General features: G+C 44.0%; 1 protein-coding gene across 2 annotated transcripts in view; it reads right to left on the bottom strand.

Annotated features, from left to right (window-relative positions):
• Nucleotides 1-12265, bottom strand: part of dock1 (dedicator of cytokinesis 1) — a 156985-nt gene that overhangs the window by 119624 nt on the left and 25096 nt on the right. Inside the window, exons 11-17 of one of the 2 annotated variants that reach the window (XM_035613879.2) lie at nt 11968-12040; nt 10006-10085; nt 7360-7485; nt 6891-7015; nt 3916-4014; nt 3293-3365; nt 209-318 (exon numbers count right to left, since the gene is read on the bottom strand). In XM_035613879.2, coding sequence (XP_035469772.1) covers nt 209-318; nt 3293-3365; nt 3916-4014; nt 6891-7015; nt 7360-7485; nt 10006-10085; nt 11968-12040 — 686 coding nt within the window. The remainder of the gene's footprint in view (nt 1-208; nt 319-3292; nt 3366-3915; nt 4015-6890; nt 7016-7359; nt 7486-10005; nt 10086-11967; nt 12041-12265) is intronic. The other variant, XM_035613880.2, reaches the window with a different exon arrangement.

Here is a 12265-nt window from a genome sequence, read left to right as displayed (position 1 = left end):
ATCTATTCAGTTGATTTCTTTCTTACATTGACATAAATAGGCACTGTGACGCAAAGGTGTAATTATGCAAAGGATTGTAATAGGGAGGTAATTTCATTTCACGTTGGGGGTTGACGCGTATCGACTACACAACCACGCCCACGAGTGTGGGCTGGCCCAGCAGGTACAGGCGGCCAATGTCAAAGACGGCGGAACACCACAGACTTACGTTTACCTTGTACACAATGAGATCGTGCTCGCCGTCCCTTAGGGTCGTCCCGTCGTACCTCATCAGCTTCACGAAAGACAGGGCGAAGATCTTCTCCGATTTGTCTTTTGCTGTGTGAGGAGGAAAAGGCACACATGGACGAGATGTTGGTCACTGCTGTCGTTTACTTTTGATGTACATTTGCAGACTAAAAGAACAGATCTTACAAACAAATATACAGTACGTGTTCTCCAGGAAATCTAAGGATAGATATATATATATATATATATATATATATCTGAGCTTGTGGAGGCAGATTCCATATATATATATATATATATATATATATATATATATATATATATATCTGAGCTTGTGGAGGCAGATTCCATATATATATATATATATCTCTATGTATGCAGGACAAAAATGTTTCCTTTTTAATAATTCATATTTGCTACTTTTAAAAGACAAAATGAATCCACTATTTCAATAGTTCATTACTGATATTCAAGTAACAAGGTTTGTCCACATCCTTTTAGCACTTGTACAAATACTTTCACTTGATCTCTGAGCTGCAGCTGTGAACAGCAAACACTGTATAATCCCACTAGGGGTGTTGCTTGTGTCTATGTGCAACACACACACAGGTGTGTGTGTGTGTGTGTGTGTGTGTGTAACTGTGTTTGGGGCTTTTATGCGGGAAGCGCTGCATAAACAAGCATGAGAGTTATGACTTTGTCCTGTAACCAAGCGTTTGGACAGGACCGCATATATCAATATAAAGGATCAACAAGCTCAAATTTATGTGCGGGGAGACCTGATTCATCGAAGTATCTCGCGCGTTCTATCTGCATAAATCCCCTCATTGGTTTGCTGCCTGCGGCCTCGCCTGTGAATAATTGCTAGGCTGGCGTGAGCCGGACCACTGGAGGGAAATCACTGTACACTTGCCACCCAGTTGAGAAATAGTGTATTACTGACTTCCTAAGGACAGCAGAGAGCTCCAAACTCCGCACTGGGGGGGGGGAGGTGTCACTTTAAGGAAAGAAAAGCTTTATGCTGAGTCTACATGTTAAATGCCTAGCCACCCCCACACTCACCAGGTGGTGGCATAATGACAGATGAAACTGAAGTGAAAAGATGGCGGGATCTCTTACAGCCACGGGGTGTCCGCGATAGCAGCCATCAGTCTGATGAGGCCTGACAACGTTAGGGTGGTGATCTGATGCACTGTGTTGAGAGGCGGCCTGAGATACCGAACATGTGAGATCCAGATGACCGGCCGTGGCCGTGATGAGCAGCTCTGTCACGCTGCGTTTCTACTTAAAGTTCAGCACTGGCTGGAAGCAGCGGAGGAATGAGGAAGGAAACGGGCAGATGACGGCAGACAAATCAAAGATCTTCATCTAGCAGACCATCGCTCATAGACTGTATTTAAAAATGGACATAGACTCCGGCTGCGGGAAGTGAGGGCAATAAGGAAGTGCATGTGCCTGATACTTATATTCTCTCGAATGACCTTCAGAGGGGGCGACTATGAAAAAATTAATCTACATCTCACTTGATTTATAATGTCAGTAAACATTTTCCAGAGGAGTTTATGGTCCCAAACTCTAGTTTCAAATCTTCTCCAATACAGGATGATGTTAATTTTGCAAATGACGGTCCCATTTATAGTAAAATAGACGCTAAAGCACGGGCGTGGACACCATGTGATTGATAGCTAGTACCGCCCAATTGTCATGTGTCATGTAAACATCCTCATCTTTAGACATACATTCTGCTTTCGAGATGAAAATTTGAGTCTAACACACGGTGATGGGGGGATAAACTACATCAGTTGAAGCCATTCTATGACCCATGATCAATTAGAGAAGCTAAATCCAGCGGAGTGATAAAGGCAGAATCTTTTGCAGCTTCTGCATGCAGCCAGTAATCACAGTGGGTTCATCCTCAACCACTGAGGTAACTCTGCTAGTGCAGAAATGAAAGAAAGTGTCTGGACGCCAGAGAAACAAGCCTGCACAGATGCAGACACTCAGGAAGTTGAATAACGACAGACTCGTGTGCAGTGGTTGGAATAGCATCAGGTCTCTATGACGGGGAGTAGTGCAGTGGTATAAACACACTCGCTGACAGGTAAATACAAGACGTAAACCACACTCAGAATTCAAATTATCCAGCCATTACACCTTTTCAGCACAGTGTCAGTGACGCGTTGGCAGCATCAGCATGCCCCCCGCAGTCCCAGAGTCACTTAAGGTGAGCCGGTTTCTGAAGCAACATTTCCAGCACGATAACAGCAAGTCACAGAGTTTCAAAGGCATGCCTCGTAACAACATTAGTCCCCAGAGAGGCAAGGTGCCAAGCATGACAAGAAGGCTCTCCAAGTGGATCAGAAGCAAACACTGGGCTCGGAGAATTGGCCATTTCCTGAAGAAAAAAAACATCTCTGCATGCAGGTGAGAACCGAACGGAGCTGCAGGGTTGTGGAGCTGGAGGATGACAGCGAGTGCAGATTTCTTTACTGGGGGTAAAAAGTATACTTTACCATGCTAATGTCCTCCCAGTTATGTTTGAGCGATATGAATGGATTGTTTTGTATATTCAGTAAACAGCTGTCACGGCTCCTATTACCTCTCAAATGTACTTTCCCCTGAACCTCTCTCTCTCCCTGCAAGAGGGATGGCCTCGCCATGTGGCAGGCAGATGGGGTGGCAAGGCTGCCCGTGCCAGGCTTCCCTGCCCTCTGCACCCCCCAAATTGAAAAGGGTGTTAAAAAACAGAAGGACAGACAACACTGCCTGCATTCAGCTAGACAACTGGTTCCAATAAACAAATGAGTTCCCTCGGGCATTTCTCACATCCCAGCTGTAGTCTCCGACAAGCCACTCCATGACACGGCTTTGTGCAGGGGGCAAACTAATACCTCTGATTAATGTGACAAAGAGTGGGCTTCAAAGAATTTATCACCGTGCGACGCATCTGCTTGGATTGGACGTCTTCCATTATTTATTTATTTTTGCTGTGAATAGAATTAGCAGCCAATCGCGCGGCTTGGTCATCTGCAAAAGTGATTCGTGTGCCGACATTTGTACTCACAGTCCTGCGATGAGCGGTGGCGGAAGGTGAAGCGCAAGTGGCTCCGGTTCACATCTTCAATAGGAATAGCAACCTACGATAAGGGATAGAAAGAGGGAGTGAGCCCAGATGTCATCACACACAGATCCAGAATGCTGATTATTAGGGGAAAGAACCCAAACTGTCATAATATTGAGAAATGAATTGCTCCGTTGCCTTCTGCAATAGTAGAAGACAGACATAAAATATCTAATGCATGTTTGCATGGCTTGCAAAATGATGTAACGTATGAGTGATTTGTGGTAAATGGGCCAAAACATGCAAACCTGGTATGCTGGTATGATTCTTTAAGTGTTATGGAATCAAAAGCTTCATATTTCTATACATTTCTGCTGCCGCTACATCGACAATGTAAACGGTTTCTATGCACCAAAGTTCCATTAGTTATTATTCAGCAGACTCCGCAGTCTTCATGCTACAAAGTTCTGGAGAAGGAAAACCTGCGCTGTGTTGAATAATGGATTCCAGAATTATATCAAAAAGGTGATTGTGCAGTCAAGGTGGGAAAATAATAATGCAGACGTCACTCGGAGGAATAACAAGGAAGAAAAAAACGGAAGAGGGAGAAGTGGGGAGAGACGCACCTTTATTGTTTCAAACCAGCGTGGTTGCTTCACTTGGTAATAGATGACAGACTTGTACTCATTAATCCCCTCATCTCCAGCTCCAGGGAAGATCACATTCTTGAAAAGAGAATAAAAATACATAACAAGTTATCAGATAATACAGTTGGTTGTCTGGTCACCGTGGCTTAGGAGCCGTTATCACCCTGTCAAAACATTAGCACACTTAACAGCATGCGAGAAATTGACTAGCACTCATTTTACAAAATGGAGTCCCTGGGGCAGCAAATCCTGGATGCAGTCTGGATACACTTATGCGCGAGCACCTGCCTGTTGGCTGCCAGTCTCATGACAGCACTGTGGATATAAGATATAAATTAGAAATTAATTATTTAAGGAGGAGGGGCAACAGCTCCCATGCAGGGAGAAATGGAGGGAGGCCAAACACGAGGAGAAGGACCAGCTGGTGCAAATGGATCCAGCCATGTAAATTGTCGTGCCTGGTGGGTCCCCAGAGTTTCTACAACAAGTCAGGGTGTGTATGTACGTATATAAACCACTATTTGCCCGACTGGCGGTTTTGCCAAGAGGGTGGATTGACAGCGGATGGCGCGGATGCCTCGTTTTCAATCAATCTGCGCTCAAGTCAGCCTGCATCCTTCCTCCCACTATTGCAGCTGACTCCCTTATCCTGCCAGTGCGCCGCCGCTGAAAAGCTCCAACACTAATGGTTCCTGACAACCAGCAATTATGAGGAATAACAGGCCCCATCTCCCCCCGGCCATGCTGAGCAGATCTGGGGTGGGTTAGCAGGTGCTAGCTCCTGTAACTCTGCCCCTTCGCTAAGTGGCCATGATTTGTGACAGTTTCAGACCTTGGAAAGGCGAAAGGGGGGGGGGGGGTGAGAAGGGTTTGTGGGGTCTGATAATACGTCAAGAAGTCACTGTCCAAAATCCAACATTTTGACCAATTAGCACTGATCCCTGGTGAGCTGAACAGATGAATAGACACCGAGCGCTACTGAGAAAAGTTGCGAGACGAGACGTTGAAGGGAGCTCCGGCGGTGAACACAACGTGACCATCACACTCAAGAGATGTGATCGGTCTCCTGATCATTGTCACCCGCTGGCATTGATTACGATCATTAGATCCCCAAAGCTCTGACAACCTTGGAGACGGATACAGGATAAAATGTGCCATTGACCCCAACTGAGTGGAGTTAGGTTTATGAATCTGCAAACTTGTTGATCAGCCCGGGTTTAACAAAACACTATGTATTTAATGTTGGCTACTGTAGGAGCGCTTAGACAGTCAAATTGTTAATTATATGATGGATATTCTTTTTATTGTAATTTTTACAGCAGTGCTGTTTCATCAGCGCTGAGATATTACAAACAGATTAATCTTGTTTTTTTTACATTGACACCCACCACTATTAATCTTGACATCTTTAGCAGGTGTTACTGGCACCAGACTGAAATAGACAATAATCTATTTACAGCTATGAACAGCTAGTTCATTCACAACATGTATTCTTAAAATGACATTAACCCATTCTGGGTCTGAGCTGAGTATCTAGCCCACATTATAAATCTAACTGCACATCTTAAAAGTGCAATTTGTATTAAACAAGACCTTCTGTTTCTAACTTCAGCTCTTCACCTGTGTTTGTAGGACGTAAAGTGAAAAGTAAAATAACAAATTATACTGCCATTGCATCATCCAAAATAAATAGCAAAGAGAACAAGTGTCGAGCAATGAGACAAGCAAGCATTAACAGCATAATCACCACTGATCCTTACACTTCCTCAGCCTGCTGGGCCAAATCGCTGATAGATACTCTCACTCTGAGACTAATGTCTTTAATTGAAGCAGCCGAGGGGTAATGGCGTTTCTCTCTTTCGGATTCGCTGGTTGCAGGAGGCCTGTCATCTGTCGTCTCAAATCACTTCCTCCATCACCAGTCCCTGTGACTTCCACTCTCACCCCATCTACTAAACTCAAGTGTGGAGCTAACAGCATTATATCTTTGGAGTTAAAATCTTAACATCTTAACAAAGACTGACGCTTACACAGACACACACCTCCTGCCCCAGTTCCTCCCACATCTCTAAACCTCTCATGTGCCAAATTAGCTGATGCCCCCTGCAGAACAAGAGCTACAGTCAAGCAGGGGGTGACAGTAATTAAACATCGGAGAGAGAAAGAGAGGGTTAAGCGGCTGGAACTACACGAAACAAAAGCTTTATTGGCATATTAAAACACTGATGGGTCAGTACATGATTAAAACGTCTGTGGCTAAACTCCGTGAAACATTCAAACTGGTGGCCGCCATAATGATTGTGTTGAATTCTTTGTGTATTTTCTGGAGAGAAAATCGGGTGCAATTAAAGGTGTAAAGCTGCAAACTTACGACTTTCCTATGAACGCCTACAACATCCAAGACTGCAATTAGAATAGTCAACTGCTGACCGCCACCGAAATATAATTAACTGATCTCTGCGCCGAGGGCTGCAAATTTCACCCAAATACATCTGCGACCTTTTGAGAAGGCTTGCAAGCAAACAAATAAACAGGAGAAAATGATCCTTCTAACTTCATTAGCGAGGGTAATTATACCAAAAAGGGAATACTGATTTCTCATTTTTTATCACTTGCAAACGCTCAAATTGCGCTGCCCACACTGCCTGTCTGCACACTTAGGTCTGCTACAGACCCTGACAATGATAAAGGTTGATTCCCACAGCAGTGAGCCCGATTTTAAGATAGTCAATCAACCACAAGGCGCTTTTCTGACGTGTGGCAAAGGCATAGAATCTGTTTTATAGGAGCCCGGGTCAGTTAGCAGCATGCTGAGCTGTGTGGGATTAAAGAAAGTCCGCTAAATCACAGACTGCCCGAGAGAACGATTGGCTGTAGCACCGTCATCCTGAATGCTGAGAATGAGCTGACCCATGAAAAAACTGAGTGAATAAGGAAACATTCCTCCGTTGTACCTCCAGTTTCTTGCCGTCCTCGTCATACACAGACATGGTCACCTCCACGTTTTTGTGCGCTGTCTTGCTTCCCTTGTCAAAGTCGCCCTGAACCAGAGTCAAGTAGATGTCGTTTCGCACGTCACCTTTAGGAGACATGAGGGGGGAAGCAGGTCAGGAAAATTATCACTCCTCACAGGCTTCATAAGGGTTTAAATTCATACTCTATATCATATACATGAATATTACAGCATAAGTGGCACCCAAGACTTGATGGCTGACGTCAGTCCATTTAATAACTAATGTCTTGATCATATCTTAATGACCGATGATATGTTCCTTTTTTCCTCAGTCACATTTTGTCAAATCGTAGACCTTAATTCTAAATCCCTTTCTGAATTGTGTCAAGTTTGAACCAAATTTTAAAAAGTCGAGTTTCAGAGACTGGCGGCAATAGGAGAAGCCTTTTTTTTTTTTTTTTACACTCAACCTGGCATGATGATCTCGGGAAAGCCCATCTTGCGAGCCACAGCCGTCGATCGATCCACCAGGTGGGGGAAGTCCTTCCTTATCTGATGGATGTCTCCGGGAAGCAGCTTCAGAGTTACCCACAGGCCTGGTGTTGCATTCGAGGCGAAAGAGAAGCGGGAACGAGATAACGTCAGGGAAAGACAGACGGCGTGGAAGCAAACTGCCCCAGGAAAACACTGAAATCTTCAGTTGTCAGTTGCCTGAGTGACATGTAACAGCTTTGGGGCTGAAGACACTATATAGTAGCGGCCTTCAGGGATGTGATTAGGAAAACAAGTGTGTGCGTGCGCGTGTTCACACACGTGTGGTTGGCTGAGTGTGGTGCAGTATGGTTTGAATAACTCTTGTGATATTGTACAAAATAGTACAAAATCTCCATCTGGTGAACATACCAGTCCACCTGATAGAGAAGCCTAAAGCATGTTCTCCTTGGCCTTACTGGAACATATCGGAACACTAAAGCCCTGTTCATCACAAGTGGACAGCTACAGCGTGCATTAGAATGCGTCTTCACATTCTGGGTGACCACTTGTGAACGGATCTCACATCCCCGTTCTATATGCAAATAAACATGTAAATCACCGATCGGCTAATTACGGCGACGACACATTTGCACTTTGCAAACAGCAGTCTGCAGCTGCCTTCAGACATGCACTGAAGTCCGGACATTTTCCCAAACGTCTACGGAGGGGAAGAACGCAAATGTCCACTTATATTGTTCAGGACATCGTCTGAAACGCATGCTGTCAATGCGTCTAACTCGGACAATCACCTGCTGCATTTGCCGTGCGTGAACAGCACACTCCGGAGAATGTCCGGATGTAATTTTGCGGACATTATCCAGAGTTCATGCCAAAGGACGTCCTTCTGTGTTAACCAGGATGTATTTGTGTTCACATCTGCTGAAAAGAATGTGCCCATATAAGACACAGACTATATTCGGTTCTTAAATTCGTCCTCATTGTGTCTCAGGTGGACGAATGTTAATACCGAAGCTGAACAGGACCTAATTTAATGAAAAACAGTCACACAGACTTCTACTTCTGAGCACTTGCAGTGGGAGAAGAAAAATATTTCTCCATAACAAACATATACTTAAATGGGAACGTTTGGAAAGAAACGTCTGCAAAATTCATAATTAAGTCCCCAATGCCCCAGAACACTTCTGCAGGCACTCTTTGCGTTGTGTGAGAATAAGTTACACTTATAGTAGGATATTAAAAAATCGCGCATTAATTCCCACCCTAATATTAATTGGTCCAAGTGTGGCGCTTGTGAGGAAACGCTGTGGCTCTGAACGAAAAAACAAAAGGACCTTCAAGGGACTTTCATGGGACAGTAACTGCTCTGCTCTTCTCCCGGTTGGAAAAGCCTCTTTTCTGCAGACACCGAACAGTTTGCCAGCTTCAGCTCTATGACCTCACTCACCAGTGATATTCTTTCTTAAAAAAAAAAAAAAAATGCAGCATAGACACATACTTCTGAATAATAAGACTTTTAGGAAAAAAAAGTCTTCCAATTAAGCTGACATCCTGTGGTGCAACCTCTTCACAGGCCACCAAAAAGAGCAGCGCTGATGAACCCTGAAGCTTTATTTACCTTCACTTAACACGGCCCACATCGTTATGAGTGGCACATCTCTCAATAGACTAGCTGGAAGCCTTTCGATGTGCCGGCATGACCAAAACAGCTGCTCGCAGCGCGCCGCTGTTCCTCCCAGTGCAGGATGGAGCAGATCTGACATTTATCCAAGTACATCTTTATAGGGCATGACAATGCCATGGAGGCTGTCGTGTTGCGTCCCCCAAGCACAAATCTCTTAGATGTCTAACGTTGTTCTTCGAGCCGCAGATGTCAAGTTGCTGATGGGATGTAGTCGCGGCAGAAACACTTCGCCAGCTTAATCAACAGCTGGATCACTTACGTCCTGTAGTCATGGTGATGCGGGCCAACTATTTATAGTGTGAGAAGTGATTCAGAATGCGAGTGCTTGGCAAAGAATTATGCTCTTATTAGCAAGATGAGCAGTTTCAACATCCTGTTAGAATGTGTGTGCGGGGGGTCCTTTGTATTAACACTTCTAAAAATCCAGTATAAAAGAAAATGACAAAAGATGGAATTAAGGTTAAATTTTGCAAGTATAATTTTACCATCTCACCATAATTATAATTTAACAGACAAAGGGAATATAAACTTTTTCTACATTGACAACAGCCCACACGACTATTACTAACATCTCCTTGTCATTTTAATTATTCTATTAAGGTTTCAGTACATATTGCACTTCTGAGTTTCACGGGAAAGATAATATAACCGAAATATTAAAAGATAAAATTACTGCATCAGAGTTTGAGGCGTCCCCCTCCGTTCCTGTAAAAAAGTCATTCAAGTCATGTCATTCAACTTCTAGAAGTCAGGCAGACAGTGTTGGCTATAATGAAGGACTGTTGGACAATTGGTGACCTATTGACTGAGAATTTCCTGATCCAGATTGGATTATCCTGTTGGTTTGAACATGTCTGAGTCCTGCTGCGTTTGGCATATGTGAAAGACAAACCCCGGGAAATGTACACAATGTTCTTGTGTCTGCACTTGTGCACTGTACCTTGGCCCTTGTGATTGACCTCTTTGGCGGTGATAACTTTGTTGATGACCGTCTGGAGGAAGTCGTTCTCCCCTGCCACCCTGGGTGAAAAACGGGAGATGTTCAGCTGCGTGTGGCGAATGGCGTCATCCAACGCTAGCCTGCAGTATGCAACACAACAGGCAAACACCACAGAGGAGATGGCAGACAGAGGAGGAGGAGGAGGAGGAGGAGGAGCGGGGCAGGACGAGCCACAAAGTGATGGTTGTGAGGAGGAGAATGGGATGAAAGAGAGAGAGAGAGAGAGAGAGAGAGACCAAAGAGTGATGCGAATACCATGACAGACACAAAGCCACTTGTTAGCAGTTAGCAGTGAGGCAGGATGGGTGGTGAAAGAAACACACAGAGAAATCATCGTTTAGGAAATGATGCCAAGTCAGCATTCACAGAGCCACTGCAGCAGTGGGAAGCTTGACCTGCCCGCCATCTTGAAAAGTTTTCAAAGTGGGGAAACTTCAAAATTCCATGTTGTACAAAAAAAAAACAAAAAAAAACTGGGATATATCCAATCCCCGACACACACAGTCACTCTGCTTTCCAAGAAAGCAAACTTTAGGATTAGTTGTTTTGTGCTCCGTAGGGCTTCAGGTGTAGAGAGTACTGAACTGATTGAAACGAGCGATGCACAAGAGCGTAAGAGAGTGGCAGATGTGATGTGGGCAACAACGCATGTGTGGCAGCTCTGAGAGAAATGAGTGGCGGTGGGCGGGAGGTGGCGTCGAGGACCCTTTTAAGTAAACAGAGGAGGAAAAGCATGGAGGAGAAGACAGTGATGATGTCAACATGGAGGAGGCAGTAAAGGATGTCTGGGATTCAGGCTTCTGTCTTCAGGGCGTCCAAACAAGTCAAAACCAGTCCAAGCGAGGAAGAGCAAAGATGTGTACATTCATAGGACAACACATTGTAGGACAACAGGCACAAGAAAGGTTTTCCCTAAAATTTGCACACACGATTTTGGATTTGGATTTGTTATTCACAAAAATGCTGAGATGGAAAATGTAGGGCACTAAAAATGTATTCAGGACAGGACACATCTTGATTGATTTTAGCACATATGTAGTGTGTTTAGTGAACAGTGAATGTCAATCAGAACTTCTGATAGTTTTGGTTCTGTCCCATCTACAGTAAGTTACAACCAAATCCTCACATCTGAGGCTGCAATCAAAGAAAGTTTTAGCTTTTTTTGTTTGATTTAAACAAAAAGGCAAAAGCTTAATCAATTTGTAAAACTGCCTTCAATCAATTTTCTGTCACGGCATGAAGTAATCCCAGAAATGCATCATCTAAATGAAACAAACAAACAAAATGCCAGGGATGAGGTCAACACTGTCTGACTAAAACTATAAAACTTCTACAGCGAGATTTTGATCTAGCTCATCGTGTTTTTTCTGAAAACCTTCCCCTGAGTAGCCCCTTCACTTCCCGTCTCTGCTGGTCTTGAAAAAGGCATTTGGTAATGGTTTGCGGAAATGCCATTTAAAAAATGTGGACATAAATAACCCCTGGTAGATCTTTGTTCTGCTTTTTTAGAGGAAGGCTCTAATTTTCATGATTTATTTAAAAAAAAAAAAAGTTAAGTAGGGGGCTCTGCCTGCTAAACTGCCTGAAACTGAAGTATTTCCAATTATGCAGGAAATCATGTTAAGGAAAAGGTTACTCTGGCTCTGTTCGCTTCCCTATGAGAATGACAGCTGCTAATGAGCTTGTCTTAATTGAGTCAGGAGGGAGAGGTACCGTCTTAAAACCCCAGCTTATCGGGTGTCAAGGATTCAAAACGTTAAAAAATGAAATAAACAAAACATAACCACTTTGTCTCTGAGAGCAGAACTGTATCGGCCCCATCTCATGCAACATCCCAAAATTAAAAGAAACTCTGCGTTTCTCAGTGTACGCATGCGGCTTCTTTTGTGCTTGAACACTTACGGCTGAAATGGGATGAAGTGCTGCTTGTCCTCGTCGTCCATTTTGCCCGTTATGATGTCGGTGACGTCCATTACTACAGGAAAACAAATGGAGGGAGGTAAAAACATTCTCAAGGCACGAAGAGTGCAGTACGGCGGAGATACGGAAGAGTATAAGATAAGGCCACATTAGCGGGTAGAGCAGAGCCTGCTCACGTGAAAAAATAATTGCTGATCTTCACATACACATTTAATGATGAAACCGATAATGCATAACAGCCCTTTTATTGGATTTCCATTTTTTTTGTCAAGAAACCGAG

This window comes from Scophthalmus maximus, chromosome 16 (assembly GCF_022379125.1).
Source record: "Scophthalmus maximus strain ysfricsl-2021 chromosome 16, ASM2237912v1, whole genome shotgun sequence".
NCBI classification, from domain to species: Eukaryota; Metazoa; Chordata; class Actinopteri; order Pleuronectiformes; family Scophthalmidae; genus Scophthalmus; species Scophthalmus maximus.
This window is presented reverse-complemented; position numbering and strand designations above follow the sequence as displayed.